This window comes from Ursus americanus, chromosome 24 (assembly GCF_024610735.1).
Source record: "Ursus americanus isolate L20-20 chromosome 24, mUrsAme1.1.p, whole genome shotgun sequence".
Lineage (NCBI taxonomy): Eukaryota > Metazoa > Chordata > Mammalia > Carnivora > Ursidae > Ursus > Ursus americanus.
Window position 1 is genome coordinate 30,914,100 of NC_142150.1, and position 19,135 is coordinate 30,933,234.

The 19,135-nt window shown below is 53.3% G+C and overlaps 1 protein-coding gene across 1 annotated transcript in view; it reads right to left on the reverse strand.

The window, feature by feature from the left end:
- The window catches only part of LRP4 (LDL receptor related protein 4), a 48,300-nt gene extending 29,541 nt beyond the window's left edge, over nt 1–18,759 (reverse strand). The window contains exons 1-11 of the mRNA XM_045786547.2: nt 18,524–18,759; nt 5,400–5,546; nt 4,088–4,204; nt 3,712–3,825; nt 3,265–3,381; nt 2,795–2,923; nt 2,436–2,555; nt 1,901–2,026; nt 1,176–1,301; nt 850–984; nt 341–466 (exon numbers count right to left, since the gene is read on the reverse strand). Coding sequence (XP_045642503.2) covers nt 341–466; nt 850–984; nt 1,176–1,301; nt 1,901–2,026; nt 2,436–2,555; nt 2,795–2,923; nt 3,265–3,381; nt 3,712–3,825; nt 4,088–4,204; nt 5,400–5,546; nt 18,524–18,575 — 1,309 coding nt within the window. The 5' untranslated portion in view covers nt 18,576–18,759. The remainder of the gene's footprint in view (nt 1–340; nt 467–849; nt 985–1,175; nt 1,302–1,900; nt 2,027–2,435; nt 2,556–2,794; nt 2,924–3,264; nt 3,382–3,711; nt 3,826–4,087; nt 4,205–5,399; nt 5,547–18,523) is intronic.
- Between the last annotated feature and the right edge of the window lie 376 nt (nt 18,760–19,135).

Genomic DNA, 19,135 nt, shown 5'->3' on the forward strand with positions numbered 1-19,135 from the left:
GAAATGGGGCCCCCACTGGGCTCCAGAGCTGCCCCTGACACCCATCAGTGTGCACCCCCAGCTCCTCAGCTGACAGATGGGGTCCCCTACCCCTAAGAGCATGTCTGGAGCTGCTGGTAGCAGGACTAGAAGAGCGGGAGCCTCTGAAGCTTAGTCTCCCATAACCGCCCCCCCCCCCGCCCCAGCAGAGATTTCCTTGGGGCTCGGAATACAACTCACAGCTCCATTTTACGGAGATGAAAACTCTCTCTACCTCTCAGCAAATCCCCAAGGACTGGAGTCCCTGGATGTGTCCAGGCTCAGCCCTCTGTCCACCGAGGCGAACGCCAACAGCCCTTACCCAGAGCCTTGCAGCTGCGTCGGTCGGGCCGGAGCTCATAGCCTGCTTCACACCAGCACTGGAAGGCCCCTTCACTGTTGGTGCAGCCCTGGCTGCAATACCCCTCCTCCGCGCATTCATTCACATCTGGGAGGACCGGGCAGGGTCAGGAGATCTCCGTTCTGCCACCCTCCCACCCCAACTCCCAGGCTGACTAGTCACTTCCCTGCCCACATAGCCATCTACTCTCTAGGCCTAGTGGGAAGGCCATACGACAAGTGGTTAAAGGGCTTCAAGGTCATGGAGACCTGGGCTATAATCCCAACTCTGCTCTCACCGGCTCTGTGGCCATCAGTAAGTTACTTAACCTTTCTGGGCTTTGGTTTCCCCATCTGTGAAACAGACAGGACCATCGCCACCTCCTAGGGGGGATGATGAAATGAGGTCACGTCCGTCAAATGTCTGACCCAGGGGAAGCACAGCTGTCTGTCCGCTGCCCCTGCCCAGCTCCAAAGCAGGCCCCAGCTCACCCTGGCACATGTGCCCATCCTCGGTGAGCCGGTAGCCTGTGTGGCAGGTACACTGCACCACCCCCCGCACCATCTGGCACTTCTGGGCGCAGCCACCGTTGTTAACATTGCAGTTCTCCTCACCCGTCCGGGGCCCTGTGCCAGCCAAGCCAGAGATGGGAGTTGAGCCCAGAATCCTCCCCCAGACAGCCAACTTGGCATTCCACCTGGACCACGAAGAACAGCTCCCGAGGCTGCAAGAATCCCTAGGGAGGATTCGCTTTGAACCGCATGGGTGGGGTTCAGCCACAGACCAGGGGCCAGGCCCGCCCACTGGGGACACTCACGGCAGTTCTGCTGTGGGCTTTCATCACTGTTGTCCCCACAGTCGTTGACCCCATTGCACAGCTTCCTCTGCCCGATGCAGCGTCCATTCCAGCACAGGAACTGGTCCGAGGCACACTGGGGGCTTCCTAGAAAGGGGGGTTGCAGAGCAGGGCTGGAGGGAGAGGCAGGTCACAGCAGGGCAAGGCTTGGGTCAACAAAGGGATGGGAGCCTGTCATTTTCTAGGGCGAGCTGGAGACAGATGAGACTCAAGGTGGGAGGGTCGGGGTCCAGGGCAGGAAGCAGCTCAGACAGGGCTGGCTGGATGTCTACATTCGTTCGCTCCCCAGGACACCACAGTGGGATGGTGAGGGACATGGGACAGAAGGAGAGAGTGCATCCATGTGTCCGGCAGCCTGGGGCAGGGCTAGGGCAGTGGGGGCTGCGAGCCACAGAGAACAGTCCCCGCTCACTAGGCAGAGCAACAGGCAGGCTGGCTGGGTATGAGTCAGACGTGAGATGCTGCTGACGCCGTGTTCTAGGCCATAAGGCTGGGCAGGCTAACAGCTGCACCTGGATTTGACACTGGTAACTGAGAAGGGCAGGGAAAACCCAGGCTGTGGGCAAGATCTGACGAAAGCATCCCTGCAGCCCAGCTGGAACGGCAGTGGTGACACCGTCCGTCCACCCCTGTCCTCCAACCCAACCACGGGTCCAGGGGCCTGGGGTACCCCCGGGAGACTCCACCTGTGTTCTCACAGTTCTCTTCATCACTGTTGTCTGCACAGTCGTCCTCCCCATCACAGCGCCAGGACAGACGGACGCAGCGGCCCGACCGGCAGCGGAACTGTTCCGCGGTACACATGGAGGTGGCTGGGCAAAGCAAAGGCCTCATGAAAGGCTGGCCCCATTGTGGCCCAAGGCTCCACCCTGCTGCCCCAAACTGCACTTCGAGCCAGCATCCACGCCACTCTCTCGTCACGGTTGTTCTGAACAGCGTCTTTGTGCAAATCAGAAAAAAAAGACAACCTTTCCTCAAGACGCCTTTGTGGTGGCCGCGAGAAAACTGCCGGGACGGATATATAAACCTGTGTAATTACAGAATGCATACGTCCACGGTGTGACTGGCATCCCTTTGGACATAGCGCCTCTATGCTGTGCCCAACCTACACCACCATCCACGACAGTCCTGTCCCACCTGTCTTTACTGACAGTGGCCTCTTTGGCTCCATGAGCCCTTTCCCTACCTCTGGCCCAGCACCTTGGCCCTGCCCCCACTCACTGCAGTTGCGCTCATCAGATTGGTCATCACAGTCCGCATCGCCGTCACAGCGCCAGCCTGCGTTGATGCACAGGCCGCTGTCACACATGAACTCCCCTGAGCGGCAGGGCTGGTGGGAGGCTGGGGAAACAGGACAGACTCCTGTCTCTAGCCAGTCCCTGCACACAGTGTCCAGGGCAGATCAGAAAGCCCAGCCCCAGCACCTGGCTCCTCCATCTCGGCCTAACAGGGAGCAGGGAATCCAGAAACTCCTCCCCGGAGCTCCTGCCCCAGCTGGCACCTGTGTCTTACCACCCCAGAAGTTCCTCTGGGCCTGGCCTCCCTCCCTCCTCCTCCACCCTGCTGGCCAGACCACTCACAGCAGTCGGACTCGTCTGACCAGTCTCCACAGTCATCGTCCCCGTCACAGTGGTAGATATCGAGGATGCAGCGGCCGTAGGCACACTGGAACTCCTCCAGGTTGCAGGGGGGTGCTGGCACTGCTGAGGCTGGAAGGCATGCAGGGGTAGGGAGGGGCATACGCTCAGGTCTGGACAGAGGACAGAGGCCCTGACTCCTCCAAGGGGTGAGACGTTCAGGCAAGGAAAGCGAGTTTCATCTGAGACAGCTCTGATAGACTCCCGTGTGCTGGTGGACCGAAGCAAGCCCTCCCTCTACACCTGGGGAACACGCTTCCACCCTAGCCCAGCCTCCCAGGTGCAGGTGCGGTCCTTGAAGAGCCCGCCCTCCTGTCCCACTGCGCATGCACTCTGCAGCTTGACCCTCGGCCCCTGGGATGCAGCCCTCTGCCCCGGCCCAGCCCACCAGCCTGGTTTCTGGGGCCACTCACGACAGCTCTCCTCGTCAGAGCCATCTTTGCAGTCGGTGTCACCATCGCAGTACCAGTGCTCAGCGATGCAGCTTCCGTCACTGCAGCGGAATTCCTTGTCAGAGCATTTGCGCATGTCTGGGGGACGCAACGGGACAGGGATCCTGCAGGAGCCCTACAGGCTGCCCTCCTTGGATTATCCCCAATGCCCACCCTTGCTGCCCCTGCGGGTCTGACCCAGTCCCTGCCAGACATCACAGATTCGGTGCAGACCCTGGTGGGAGGGAGCCATGGCCCTGGAAAGACTGGGCCTTGGGCTCCTGTCCCACAGTTCCCGGGGTTTCTGCACCGTTCTGCCCCTCTGCCTTCCTCTGGGTGCTCCAGATGCTCGAGCCGCTGCTGCCCGTTCTCCTGGAGGCCAGACCACCGCAGCCTTCCCCCCACCCTCACCCCCAGAACTCCACTTACCACACTGCTCATCACTGTTGTCACCGCAGTCGTTGTCCCCATCGCAGTGCCACAGGCTCCGGATGCAATAGCCGTTCTGGCAGGGGAACTCGTCCTCCTCACACTCCCGGGGGGCTGTGGGCACAGAGCAGTCAGGCTGCGGCAGGCCCAACAGAAAGCCCCACAGAACAGGGCAGTCAGGCTACTCCAGCACTGCCACGAGGGATCTGAAGCAGGGGGCCCTCTCTTGGGCTCATCCAACCAAGAGGGGAGGTGAAAGGAGGGACAAAGAGCTGAGGACCCTGGAGGTGATGTGGACCTGGGGAATCATTTTTCAACTGAAAAATCCCTTCCCAGCAGAGCGTGATGGAGCCCGCCTGGCGCCACCGGCACTCACGACAGTCCTGCTCGTCGGAGTCGTCCTCGCAGTCGTTGTCCCCATCACACACCCAGGAGCGCCGGATGCACTTGCCATTGTCACAGTGGAAGTCAAGAGGAGAACAGGTGGGCAGCACTGAGTCCCGGGAAAAGAAGGCAACAGACTCAGTGTGGGATACTTCCCGAGGCAGCCTCACCTTGGCTGGAAGCCCTTGGCCAACGCCCCTTCCCCCATGTCTCCCCAGTCCTTCCTCACAGACTCCCAAGCCTGCCCCCAGCTGATGGAGAAGCTAAGCAGAAACCACAGCTAAGAAGCCGGAGTATTCCAGAGTATTCTTAGGGAATGGCCACGAGGGGTTCACAGGGCAGGGCAGCCCAAGGAACCCCAAACCACTAAGAAAGCAGTAAGGGAAACATGAGTAAGAAAAAGAGGTGTATTTTTTTTCCTTTTCCTCATGTTAAATGATGATTAACCCATCTGGGCTCAATTTCCAGTTCTAGAACTCATTACTTCTCACACTGAGCAAGTCAGGTACCCTCTCTGAGCCATAGATTCTCTGATGGTAACAATGGGGGTAATTATACTTGGCTCACCGCGGTCTTTTGAGATAATGCACACGACAGTGCTACATGAAAGTGAGCCATTTATCATCACAATTAGCTGCACTGGTGGGGTTAACAAGGTCCAGGTTGTAGCTTCAATCTTATTAGACTAATTAGCCACCCTCAGACACAGGTGCTGCAGGTGCCCCAGACAACTGGCTCAGCCACGATAGGGCTAGAGGTCAAGGCAGGATGCCCCAGCCTGTTGTGCAGACATTACTATGCGAGGGGAGAGGAAGATTTAAAAGGACTATAAGATTTCTTGCAAAGTTCCTATTATTAAAAAAGATATGATTATACAGAATACCAGCATAAGAAACAGAAATAATCTGCATCCGCATGTAGTAAGCACATTTAAAAAATGCACAAATACGGAGTACAAATATACAAACATATTCACATGAATACAGAGAGATCTATTTAAAGAGACTGCCTACAGTTTTCAAGGGTGTTTTCTTCCACACTTGTCACAGTTTATTGGTCATAGCCACATGGAAATACAGTAAAGACAGGAGGATTGGAGCCATATATATCGTAAAGACACCTCCCATCTGTCAACACCTGTCACCCTCACAGGAGCCCAGCGTGCTAGGTCTGACACAGCCGGTGCACAGAACACTCCCTCAGACCCTCATCCCTGCGTCCTTCTTCTACCTACGGCTTCCTGCCACTGCCTGGGATGGGGGTGGGGGGGCTGGAGGTGCCTGGTGGGGGAGGGAGGTGCTTACTACAGCCATCCTCATCGCTGTGGTCCCCGCAGTCATTGTCGCCGTCACACTGCCACTGCGCAGGGATGCAGGTACACTCGCCGAGGGCACTCACCGCACACGTGAAGTGGCTCCGACCACAAGCACACTCGGGGCTGTTGGCGAGGCCTGGGCACGGGGGAAAGGAACCAGGAAGGGCTTAGCTTCTGCCCAACCAAAGCCCATTCGAGAGAGTAAAGCAGAGGAGCCCAGTCCAGGGGCACTGTCACCCAGGGAGCCACAGTGATACCACAGGGAAATGGAGAGCATGCAATCATGCCTTCCCCCGTGCTCCAAGGCACAAATGCTTGAGAAGATACTGTGGCTCTGGATTCATAAGCAGTCCAGGTACCCCCTCTAGGACCAGGTTTTTTGCCCAGTACCCCCAAGAGACCGGAGATAAACGATGCCACTCGGAGAGACGGTGCTCTTGGGGAAAAGGAGCAGGGGGACAGAAAAGGTGATGCAGAAAGAGAAACTGAGTACCCTTCCCTCCAAAGCTAGGTTGAAGTATGGATTCTTTTGTCTCCGGCCAGGACCCCACCCTTGGTTGTTGGCCAGGGAGGACAAGAAATAGTGGAATTAAAATGCCGGAGCCCCTTTTGGAATAAGGAATCCACACAGGGGAGCAGGAAGCAGCACTGGTGGTTTTGAGTCTCCTGGTCAGAGGTCAGAACTCACCTTTGAGGAGGGTGACCGGGAGAAGCAGGGCCCCAGGGGGAGGGGACAAAGGCCACCTCAGGGCAGAGTGACTGGGACCAGTCAGAGCCTTCCTGTCTGTGGGACAGGCCACAGCCCGGAGGAAGGATGGCAGAAGCAGCCCCCTCCCCCAGCCTCAGCAGCACGCAGCTGGGCTTCCCTATTGAGCATGGAGCTATCTGCCTGGCCAAGTCCCATGACCGGCTGCTGTGCCCCCTCCCCAGCGTGCCCAGCAGGATGCTCTGGGATGGCGTGTGAATGGCTCAGTGCCCCTGCTCCAGCCTCAGCTGGAACAAAGGGTTCTGCCAGGGTCACTCTCCCCCCTCCCCTGCATTCATCTAACCCGCTGGGCTGCTGCAGCTGGGAAAGAAGGGGGCCACCGCTCATTGCTCATCTCTCCCCCTGGCTTTCTTCTCCCCTTCCTCTCCTTAGTTGGGCCCTGCCCTCAGGCTGGGCTGGAACAGGGAAGGAATTAGGGCCCAGAATGAAAGGGTGCACTGCTATCCCCTCCAAAAGCAAGGAGAGAGCCCTGAAGCCATCCCTCTCCACTTGAACCTCCAAAGTGTGAGCATAAAGCGTGGATTCCTAACCTGCAGATGGATGGATGGATGGATGGATGGATGGATGGATGGCCAACATTTGGGATTAGTGAACCATTGAAACTATAGGCAAAATGTACATTTCTGGAGTAAAGGACCACAGAGTTCACCAGATTCTCAACTGAGACCTCGGCCTCCCGCTCCACAAGCTAAGGCAATCAGCTGCCCTAGAAAAGATGCCGGGTTTCCTGTGGAAACCAAAGGAATCCTTTTGAGAGGTGCAGCATCTCTACACTTCGGAGGAAGGTTTTACTCCAAGCCCAGGGCTCTTCTCTGTCCAGGTCTCTCTGCAAGTGCAGGACAGAGGCTTCTTCCCCAGGGAAGCACTGAAGACCCGGCTGCCCCAGCCCCAGTCCCATCCTCTTGGGCCTATTCTGAGAGCACGGAGAAGGGAAGAGGCTTTTTTCACTCAGACCCTGAGCAACTTTTGTACTGTGACCAGCTCATCACAGCTGTGGGCACTGCTTCAAGGAACTCTGGTTGGATGAAACAGCAGAGACTAAATATTCCAAAGGACTCCGTTCAGTGGGCTTCCCAGCATACAGATCCCCTTCACAGGGAGAAATGGTGAAGAGCAAAGATAAGACTAACTCAGTGCTTCTCAACCAGGGATGGTTTTCCCCCAGGGAGACACTTGGCAACGTGTGACCACGTTTTTGGTTGTCGTGACTGGAGGTACTTCCGGCATCTAATGGGTGGAAGCCAGGGATGCCGCTGGACATCCTACAACGTGCAGGGCAGGCCCCCACAACAGAGAAATTCTCCAGCCCCAAACGTCAAGAGAGGTTGAGAACACAGCAGAGAGCAGGGGCTACACCAATGTGGAATTCACGGTAAGGGAGTAACAATGTCAGAGAAGAAGAAGGGGCGGCTGGGGGAGCAGGAGAGGAAAGCAGGAGAGGCCCACCCGACTGGAGCAGACAGACTGGGTTCCCCTGACCAGCTGTGTGACCTTGTACATGTCACTTAGCTCCCTGAGTCTCTGTTTCCTCATTTGTGAAAAGCCACACGGATTGGACCAGAAGAGAAACGTGGATGAAGCTGATCTCGGGCCTTGGCCCACCGCGACGCTCAGTGACCACAGGCCAGGGGCGTGGACTGTTGCGGATGCAGGGGCAAAATTTTTCTCAAAGCACCAGGATTAGGAGAGCAAGAAAAACAGTATAGCAGTGCTGCTGTGTGCAAGTTAAAAAAAATACCGAAAGTAGAGAAGCCTTCAGTCCCTGGTTGATTTTTTTTTTTTTTTTTAGGGCCCCACCCCCTGCCTTTGGCTGCACATGATAAAAGAAGTCCCGATTTCCCCCAGCAGACTTCAGGAACAAAGCATTCCATGGGGTGGGCATGCAGTTAGTTACAGGCGGCTGAAGAGTCCCGACTTCCTGCGTGGCAGAGCAACATGGCAATGTCAGCATGCATAGGCCAGACAGCCACCATCAGGCAAACCCTGGCCTTGGGCTTTCCTACAGTAAACAGACACATTATACTCCAAAAAGCCAGCTCTCTGGACAACCGCTGCCCCTCTGGGATCCCCGGAAGTGGAATTCTGCCTTTTCAGGCAAGTCCTGGCTATGATCAGAAAGGACAGCTTTTAACCCCTTTGAACAAAAAGAGTGAAGAAAGGAAACGGATGAGGGCGGGTGGCACGTTCAGTCTTCACTTTGGAAAGTGGTAAGTTAGAGTACTCAGCTATGCTCTTGGCCTTGAAAGCTATTTGCCAGCCACACTCCCTTCAGCCTCCAGGGGCTTGGGCCTTCTTGACCTAAAGCAATTCAACAACAAAAAGATCTCTCCCCAAAGTGTTCCCTACCCTTGATAGGTAAGTCATCCGGTTTTGGGGGATACATGTGAATGGGCTCTTCCTGGGAAGACATGTAGGGTCTTCCTGGGAGGTTAACCACAATCCCACCGCTTATACCTCGCCTCCCTTGCCTCAGCCACTTCACCAATTCTTTGCGGCTTTCTTTGGAAGGAAAGAAGGGTAACATCCATTTGGTGGTATACCAGATGTAGTGGAATGTGGTAGTAAAGAGCATAGATTCTGGAGTCAGAGAGACTGGAGTTCAAGTCCTGATTCTACCACCAACTCTACAACTTTGAGCAAGTTGATTAAGGTCTTTGAACCTCAGTTTCCTCATCCACAAAATGGGAATCCATGTAATCTGCTTAGCACAGGACCAGCACATGGCAAAAGCTTTATAATCATACAACCATCACGTTTACTGAGTATGTACTTACCAGGTGCCCTTCAGATGCTTTTCTAAGTGCTTTTCTTATGTTACATCATTGACTACTCTCAACAACCGGGGAGGTGACACTGCTATTATTGTCACCACTTTATACTTAAAGACACCGAGACACAGTGAGGTGAAGTCTGTTGCTAGGTCACACAGGTACTAAATAAGGATTGAAACCAGCATTCACACCCAGGCAGATTGATCCCAGAGCCTCTGCTCTTAATCACTTAATTACTTAATTACACTGCCTCCCAAAGACAGGTATCGCTATTATGAGAACTTCCAAAAAGGGGAGGTCAAAAAGGGGAGTTTACAACCCTGAGACTCCTGGATCCCTCTCCTTTATGCATTCTCCATTAACAAATACACAGTAAGTTTGTGGATCTTAAGCAGTAACCTCTTCTTCTGGTTACTGCTCAGACTAAAGACCAATGTCTCTTGCCCTAAGGTAAAGTAGTGAAGCAGGGAGAGTCTGGAGCCCCAGCCCTTTGAACTAGGGCCTCCGTGTTGTGTTGGTCCAGAAAGGAACAGGGCTCTGACAACAAATAATAATATTTTGCAGTTACTCTTTAGAGTTTGCAAGCTACTTTTGCATGCACACTGGCATTCTTTCATCATTACAATAACCCTAAGTAGTTACTGCAGTCCCCACTTACTAGGTCAGGTCATCTGCTTTGGCCAAGGTCATGGAGTAAGTAGGAGAGCCAGGATGGCAGCCCCATTCCGACCGTTAGACCAGTATTCTTCTCCTAATGTGATCTCAGAATCTGGACTTGCAACAAGCTTCCCAGAGGACACTGACACATACTCAAGGTTAGAGAGGCACTGCTCTCTACCATCCCACAGAACACTTAGCTGAAGGGGGGCCGCACCTGTCACTTACAGGCCCACGGTGGACCATGACCATACACAGCTACAGAGCAGCTTTTTCAAGTTGAACCAGGAATGAGAAGGCTTAAGGAGTGTCCCGTGAGTGCTGGGTTAGGACAGCTACCAGCGGGGAAGGGATTACAATGGAAAGGGAGGAACCATCACTCACTCATATCAGACAAGGGCCTTTGTAACACACCAAAGCTCTCCTCTCCCCTCCTGCCCACTGGTGGCAATGGTGAGGATATTAACCTTATTTAATGAGGATAAATTATGCGAAATGAAATAAACTACGTCCAGGCCAATCAAGGGACCAATCCACTGATTTCAGCTTCTTGGGCAGCCTACGCAGTCAGTGTCTCTCACTGAAAGGGATGCCCGTTGGAACAAGACAAAACTGACATAACTAAAAGGAGTGGCAGCAAGGAGCCGCTTGGAAATGGATTTTGCCTCATCCACGAGACACCTGGAATTGGGAGAACCCTGGGCACCTACAAACAGCCCATTTCAAAGGACAGCGCTTGCTTAGAGAACATCAGAACTAACACCAAAAAAGGTAAATGGTGGGCAGAAGGAGGCCAGGAAGTGCACCCTTTCCTGATGCTGCCCCACGGGGACCCGTATGGCCCCAGATGAACCCCAGATGAACCGAAAGCCCCTGGTCTCCGCTCTGGAGGCCCTCTGTGCCTCCTCTTTCGGTAGCATTTAGCCCATGGTGGGATCACTGTTCACTTAACAGACCATAAGCCTCCTGGCAGTTGGAACTGTATGACAGAGTTTTGTCCTTGTATTCACAGTGCACGGTTCAATGCTTCGTATGTAGTAGTTGATTGATGCCAGTTTGTAAAATGAAGGAATGAATAATATCTTCAGCTACAGTCTTGTGTGAGTTGGAGTCAAAGGAAAAGAGAGGCTCAGAATATCAGAAAAAAAAGTAGTTATTTCCTACTTAATCTATACTGAAGAAAACAGGAATCTTCTTGTTAAGGTGGTGTCCTGGTCCTACCCAGTTCAAGATCACTCCCTTCTCCTACAGGAGTTCCTTTTGCTCGCTGGATTGGCAGGCTGTGATACTGAACTTATTTCTGTGCCTAAATCCCTAGAGGCCAGCCTCACCTGGTGTGAAATCTACCAGGTGAAGTCATCTCCTAGTGGGCTGCCCCAGTAAGGGGCAGCTTCAGACTCATTATTACTGGTCCCGTCAACTTCAGCTCTCTCTTGCCACTCTTTTTTTTTAAGATTTTATTTATTTGACACAGAGAGAGAGCTAGAGAGAGCACAAGCAGGTGGAGCAGCGGCAGAGGGAGAGAGAGAAGCAGGCTACCCGTTGAGCAGAGAGCTGGACATGGGGCTCGATCCCAGGACCCTGGCTGGGATCATGATCCGAGCTGAAAGCAGACGCTTAACTGACTAAGCCACCCAGGCACCCCTCTCTCTTGCCCCTCTTAACCATGGAAAAGAAGTTCGTAATGATGAGTCTTCTAAGTAATGAGGCAGGAGAGCATAATGTTAAGAGCATGGGAACAAAACGAAGCTAGTTCCTGGCTGTCTGCCCCTGGGCATGTTATTTAAATCTCTTTATACCTTAGTTGCTCATCAGGAAAATCAGGATAAACATAGCCCCTACCTCACATGGACATTATTAGAATTAAATTAGTTAATTCATAAAAAGCACTTAGCATAATGCCTGGCACATACTAGACTCTCAGTAAACGACAGCTCTTGCTATTACTATGATAGAATTGGACTCACCCACAACTGTCTTATCCAGCAACCCCACAATTAAGCCCCGCTATTTCAGGGCTCGAGGTGTCTAAAACCCAAACTGTGGGCCAAGCTGCAATGCCACCCCCTGAGTTGAGCTGGTGACATGAATGACCACGGGAAGAGGTGGACGAGAGTACTGTGGCGAGAGCCCTGCATCAGTGCCTTTCTTTGGAGGAGCTCGACGCCCATAGTATCCTTTACCCTTGCCTTGCTTATCATCAACAAATTCCTAGGAGGCAAGCATAGAAAAGAGCATTCAGAACCTAAATCACAGAGCAATTCAGAAATGGATTAGCTTCCTCTATTGTAAAAGGGGGGTAATAATAGTACCTCTTTCACAGGGTTGCTGGGACGTTTAAATGAGATAATACCTATGAAGTACCCAGTAAGGAGCTATTACTGTTGTTGGTATTAGCCCGTCATCTTCACCTAGATATATCCTCTCTCAACCCAGTAATGTAGCTATGATACTAGGCTGTCCCCACCCAGGTCCTCAAAGGTGTACTTACTCTGCGCAGCAGCTCAGTCAACAGATTTCACAAATCCAACAGGGCTTGAATGTGGCTGTGCTCTATAAGGGGCTGCTCAAAATATTGCTTTCTTCTCCCCCTACCTCTCAAAACACAAGGTCCGCACTGTAATACATGGCTTCACGAGAGCAAGAAACCTCATTTCTCCTCCTGGGAGCTTTTTAAAGCCTCCCTTTGGGGCGCCTGGGGGGCTGGCTAAGTCCGTTAAGTGTCTGACTCTCGATTTCGGCTCAGGTCCTGATCTCAGCGTTATGAGATCGAGCCCGATGTCGGGCTCATGCTGGGCATGGAGCCTGCTTAAGATTCTCTCTCTCCCTCTCCTTCTGCCCCCATAAATAAATAAATAAATAAATAAATAAATAAATAAAGCCTCCCTCCATCAAAAGCATGGAGAAGTTATTCTTTATGCACTGAGAATCCATGAGAAAATGAAGACTAAAAACAGAGAGGGGAAGTCAATCTAAGATATAATATAGGTAGTCCCAACTTAGATCTTTTGTTATAGCTTGGATATAAAATATTCCACACTGAGGGGTTGTATGGGTTAGAGGCTTAACAACTTAGGCTCTGGGTTCAAATCCTGGGACACTTTCTCACTAGCTGTATGACATAAACTGCTCTGAGCCTTAGTTTCCTATCTGTAAGACAGGAACCTAACAGTACCTACCTCATCAGGACACTGTGAGGGGTAAATGGGATAACACACCATAAATACCACAGTGCCAGGGAGATAGCAAAAGATTTTAAAACGTTAACTACCCCAGAAGTACCTTTGTATCATTTAGACCACACATACCAGTTTGTGATGCAAAAAATGGTTACCATCGATTCTTCCCAGAAGAGCAGAAATTCTTATTTGGAAGAGATGCATTTCAGAACCATTTGCTTTTACCGCCTCTCTGAACCTGTAGTTGAAACTTCTTGTTTAAACTGCCTGAGGTGTGGTAGGGTTGGGGAGTGGAAAGAGGAGAGAACTCCCCTTTCTTATTTGCTAGGCTTATGGATATTATAATGTCGTGTCTGTATTTGGTCACCAGAAGGGTGTAGTCGACCCAACATAGAAACTATTTCTTGTCCTCATTCATGCCCAAAAGGTGGTGGCAGTCAGGCTCCCAAGGCTGGGGCCAACCAAAGGAACATTTGGAGCACCTCCCTCACCCCCCCTCCCCCGCCTGGGCAGGCCTGGCAGGAAATGGAGCTGCTGAGCTTGGAGAGGCACTTACGATCTCCAAGCTTTATTTCACATGCTGATCAGGTGTCTTACTCAGTAACCTACTCAGTACCTGCCTGAGCCTACACCCAGACAGGAGCAGGGTCCCTCTCCTCCAAAAAGGCTCTGCCTTGAGCCCAGAGCCTCCCCGCCCCAGAAAACCTCTGCTGATAAATTATGCAGCAGCACCTTTGTGTCGACTGCCTCCCAGCCAGATGGGAGGTTTGCTCCCAGTCTTTTGTTTCCGGCTTTGCTCCTAGCTCAGATCCTTGGCTCTGCGCAGAGGTGAGGGGGGAGCTCCTGTAGGCCAAGTCAGGGCTTGCAGCAAGTCCCAGTGAGGCTTTCCCCAGCTGGGTCTCAGGCAGAGCCCTGCCCTGCCTCACTCTGACCTGAATGAGCAGGGAATGAGTGATAGGGACGCTTACAGTCAATCCACTCAGCTCTGGGAATGCCTAAGTGCAGTGAAAGAATGAAGTTTGCTCGGAAGAGCGTAAAGAGGTGCCCAAGGGTACCTAAGATGTTTGCTTCTTGCTAAATCAAAAATGCAGACCAGAAAATGGAGTCAACCGACTGCCAGGAAGGCCAGCAAATCAGCTCTTCTTACCGGCTGCTCTTGGTTACGGTCAACTTTCCACAGCCCCCAAAAACATCACATCACTGGCACCAACTTAAAAGGAAGAAACAAAGAGACAACAGGGGTCAAACTTTGGGGTGGAGGGGTTGGGGGTGGGGGCGAGTCATGGGCTTGAGACTCACATCAATTATCCCTGCACACTGACAGGATTCCTGATTGAAGACGGTAGTCATGAAGGAAGACTGCGGCGCTGCAATGGCCCAGCCCCCAAATTGGGGCAATTACTACCTTATGAGCTCTGGGGCCTGACTCCTTTCCCAGGCCAGTGGGAGGGAGAGCTTGGAATTCTAAACTGTTCCAGCTACAAGAGACCTCAGCCAGCACCTCTCACCCCAGGTCATGGCAACCTTAGAGTGAGATGCCTGGCCTCATCCCTGACCACGGAGCTTTCTTTTAACAAGGAAGCTCCCAGAGGAAAACCCTGGGATCTCTCCCAGGAGAACTAAGGTGGTGTGGGCTCCCTAGACTCATGGTATAGCTTAACAGATCTCCTTTCTGGAAGTGTGGACTGGAGGGGAACTATGCTTAGGTTTCATTAGATTTTCAAGGTGGGGGGTGGGAAGAAGGGGCTGAAATGAATGAAGGGCTGACCTTCCATTTTAGCACATGACACTACAGTATAATGATTTGTTTACCTGGCTCCCATAGTCCAAAGGTAAGAACCATCTCTAATCGACTCCTGCAAACTTGCTAACAAGCTGCTAACATTTATCCAAGCCTGCAGTAACAGAATAGTCTGTGTTGAATGGTTTGAATGTACTATTATCTCATTTAATTTTTATAATATTCTTACATGAGAATTTATTACTACTCCAGCTCTCCCCCCATTTACAGATAAGAACCCTGAAGTTCAGGGAGATTGGGCATTCTGCACGCGGTCACCAAGAAGTGCTGAGGCCGAGATTCAAACCCAGGGAGGCCTGTGCTGCTTAATCACTGAGCTATGTGCGTGGTGATTAAGACTAGAGCTTGGCAAATGTGTGTTTGGTGAATGAACGAACAAATGAATGGGTGCAGAGCCCAATTTAGGGAATGCTCCTGAGTGTATCTGGGTGAAAGAACCTGACCCTGTCAGCTCTAAGCTGGATGGAGAGCAGCAAGCGCAGGCATTCTTCAGAGCTATTTATAGGGCCAAACCCGGGCTCTGCCAGCCAACCAGTCAGTGGGAAGTCTTTCCTGGGACACGGAATCCCACCAGGCTGAGAAGGGGAGAAGGACTTCCCCTGCTGAAGAGGCGATGGTAATTCAGACACAGTCTGAGGCCCAGATGCCCCATGCCTAGGCAACTGTGGCAAAACTTGTGGCTAGGCTTCATCAAGGAATGTAGATTGTGGCTGGAACAGGCTTTAACAGACTTACTCGACCAAGGGCATGGAACCGTCTCATAATTATGAGATGTGCCCGATCATTAAAAGAAGACAAGTCTTCTTCTTAAAGTCGTCCCCCAAATTCCCTATCCAGGAAGCCCCTAATATTGATCTACTCTTCAAAGAGAAGCAACATAGCCAATCCTTCCTATTTTTCCTCTTCTTAGTGATCAAGATCAGCAGCCAATCAGTAGAAAGAGTGAGCAAAGACCTATAAAATACCCTGTCCTCTGTGACCTTCTGTGTTCTTTGCTGGCCCAGAAGATGGACATGCCCAACGTGCTCTGTATCAGACATAACCAGACTGGTTCCCTTGCACCTGTCATTCTTAATACCATGTGCCAGTCCCAAAGATGTTATCTGATATTCAACAGGGGACAGAAGAGGAAATCCAAAATCAGTGACAAGCCAAGCATCTTTCACAAGTCCAACAAGATCAGGGACAAGGTCAACCAAGCACCATGACAACAGCCAAATGGAAAGGAGACCAGTCTCAGCTCTACTCTTTTGCACTCAACCTCAGAAATAGCCTTCTATCTACCTAAGCACCTGGGCAGAATTTTCAACTTTTTGCTTACCTGGAAGAGTTCTCCAAGACAAACGTAGTTTCTACTCTTCCAACAGTGGTCAACTATCTGAGGCCTCACCTCAACCCTCAGGAGAAAGACACCCAGGGCTATCAGCAGCAATCAAGTTTCCTAACAAAATCTTTAAGGTTGGAGTGTCATGTAGTTTAAGGCCAAACACATAGGCTCTAGGAAAAGCCCACAGGACTAACAGCATCCAAATAAGCACCTTAAACCTTACTGTATTGCATCCATACTATAAAACACTGTCTTCTCCCTGAGCCCCTGGAACATCGTGTTAGGGACCCTCTTGGTGATATTTCTGGTGTAGCAACTGCTCAGTCTCCTTGGTGAACCAAAAATCTGTCCTCTCTCCACATCCCCCAACCTCCCCCAGACCTTGCTCCAAGGATGGATGGTTCAGTATCAGGCTAGGGGAGGTTTAGATCTTCCTGCCACTGAATATCCTGACACATGCACACAGAAAGTCTCCCATGCTCAGAAGTTTCTATTAAACTTTTTGTCCTCAGGACATCTGGGTGGCTCAGTCGGTTACAGGTCTGCCTTCAGCTCAGGTCACCATCTCAGGGTCCTGGGATACAGCCCAGCGAGGGGCTTCCTGCTCAGGACGGAGTCTGCTTCTCCCTCTGTCTCTGCTCCTCCCCCTGCTTGTGCTCTCTCTCTCAAATAAATAAATGAAATCTTTTAAAAAATAAAGTTTTTATCCTTAAAAAAAACCCAAAAGAGTTACCAAGAACCCTCCCATCCTTTCTCTGTGAAACATTAAATAAATACAATTTTCTACCTCCATTCTCAGTGCTGATGTAGTGTATGCAGTTTTGACAGCTCTGGAGCAATAAAATCCTCTTGGCCAGTGTCAGCCCAGAACCTTCCAGCTCCCCTATCTCTAGGGTAGAAGGCGACAATCTCTTCTCTGGTTTTGTTGGTATCCGTTTTAGCCTTTTTTTTTTTTTTTTTCTTTTTTCTCAGTGCCGTGCCATTTCCCTTGATCTTTTTCAAAACTTCCTCCAGGGGGCCGAGAGGAAAGTTCCATCCCCTTCTCCTGCAACCCGAAGGGGGAAACCCCCCAAAAAGCATAGCTGTCCCTTTAAGGGGCCCATGTGGTGGGAAGAGCAGCTACATTCCTACCCCAGTAGGGCCGCTGTCCCGACACGCCAAAGAGGCTACAAATAACCTTCTAGGAGAGAGCCGGGGAGGGGGAGAGCGCAGTGCGAGGAGGAACGTGGCTCCGCCAGGCTACTACGCGGAGAGGGAGAACGGAGAGCGGAGAGAAAAGAGCTCAGTCGGCGTTAGAGAGGGCATGGAAAAAGGCGTTTAAAACCCACGGCCGGTTTAAATAACAGACCCGAGAACTCTGTTTTGGATTTGGGAGGTAAACCAATCTTTAAAACGAGTGCCCAGGCATCTCCACGCCCTGCCAGGCAAGTTCCGAAATCGGCACTCTTTCCACACGAGCTCCCGCACGCTAAAGAAAGAACCGGTGCGAGCAAGGCCAGGGTCTAGAGACCCCTCCATTCCGAACCCCACCCCCTCACCCGGGCTGCGGGAACGCGAAGATTCGGATCTCCCCCCGGGTGAACAGGGTTGGGGTTCAAAGATCAAACTTCTTTGATCTTTGGGCACAAACTAGAGGAAGCTGCTAAATCACGGGGTACACTCTCGCTGCTAGGCGGCTGTGGAGAGATTCCACTGGAGCCCCAATCACACACAACAGTTCAGCACGGGCACCAAACAAGTTATTAATAAGGAGCAGATGAAGCAGCCGTTCTGCTGCCATCCGTCCAGCTCCCCCGAGGGTCACCGCTCCGACCGGGAGGCTGCCTTCTGATGTTCGGAGAAACCCGCCCCCCGTCCCACTACTCCGGCCAGGTCGGATCTGCGGGAGCCTTCCAGCAGTTTCTTCCCTGTGTCCCTCCTCTGCCTCTTTTCCAACCCGGTTTCCCCCCCCCCTCCCGCCCCCACCACCGGGAAGGATCCAGGGCAGGAAGCTGATTGGTCGCAGCCAGGAGAGGGAACCCAAAACACCACTAAGGGGAGATGCTGCGAGCAAGCAGTACCCAAAGACCCTCAGTGCGAGCAAGGTTTGGAGTCCGACGAACTGTTCCCCGAGTAGAGGCATCCCCAGAACCCCAGCATTCCAATTCCACTGGGGGCCCCGCTCCGCCATCCGCCCGAGACCCCCAGTCCCTGCAAAGAGGGCTTTTTACAATTTATGGTTTCGCGACCGTCCTTCCCCGCCTCCCTTTCTTCGCACACATTCATTCGCACCAAGGACACAGAGACCCTGTCTTAACCTGAAAGGGAAGCAGCCCTCAGTTCTTCAAAGAGAGGCGAGGGAAGGCGAGCGGGAGCCTCGGATCTTCCTGAGCCCGGCCCAGAGCCGAGCCGGGGAGCTCCTCCAGCGCCGCCCCTCTAGGGCTGGAAGAGCTGGGGGAGCTCCGGCTCCTCACCGGCACGCACGCTCAGGGCTACGGCTTGGAGTGAGGGCGCGGGGTCTCAGGCCCCAGCCCGCGCCGCCCGGTTTTCGGGAGGTGAGTCCTGCAGCGGCCGGACCCACGGACAAACTTTCCCGGCGGGCCGGGCGGCGCGGGCACGGCGGCGCCGCTTACCGTGTGCGCAGAGCAGGGCGCCAAGCAGCAGCGCGCCCCACGGCCGCCTCATGGTGCTGCGGCCGCCGCCGGCGCTCCCTGCCGGCCGGGGGTCCCGCCGGCTCCCGCGGGACGGTGCGGCGGAGGGAGTCGGCGGAGGGTCCCGGAGGGGAAGCGTCCCGGTCCGCGGCGGCGGGCGTGCCCCGCAAGTCGCCCTACGGCCGCTGCTGCCTCCAGTGCTGCCGGAGCCGAAGCCGCCCCGCTAGGGGACCGGGAGGGGGTGTCCCGGGCCAGGCCGCCCCGCCCCCCGCGCCGCAGCCCCCGCCACCGCCACCGCGCCTGGTCCCGCCCCCAGCGCCGGGCCGGCCCCTTCCCGCCCTCGGCCCCCGCCCCCCGGTCCCCGGTCCCCGGCCCCCACCCGCCAGCGCCTCCTGCGCTGGCCCCGCTCCTCTTCAGGCCGCCCCCACATTCCTAGTCCTCGAGAGAGCCCCCCTCCGTGTCCCCATTACTACTGCTCAAATGTCCCTAACTTAAAACATTATCCCAGCGGCAACTCTCGATCCCTCTCACTGTCCTCAGCGCCAGAGAGGAGTACCCGGGCTGACCCAGGTCGCCTGGACGTGACCCCGGCCC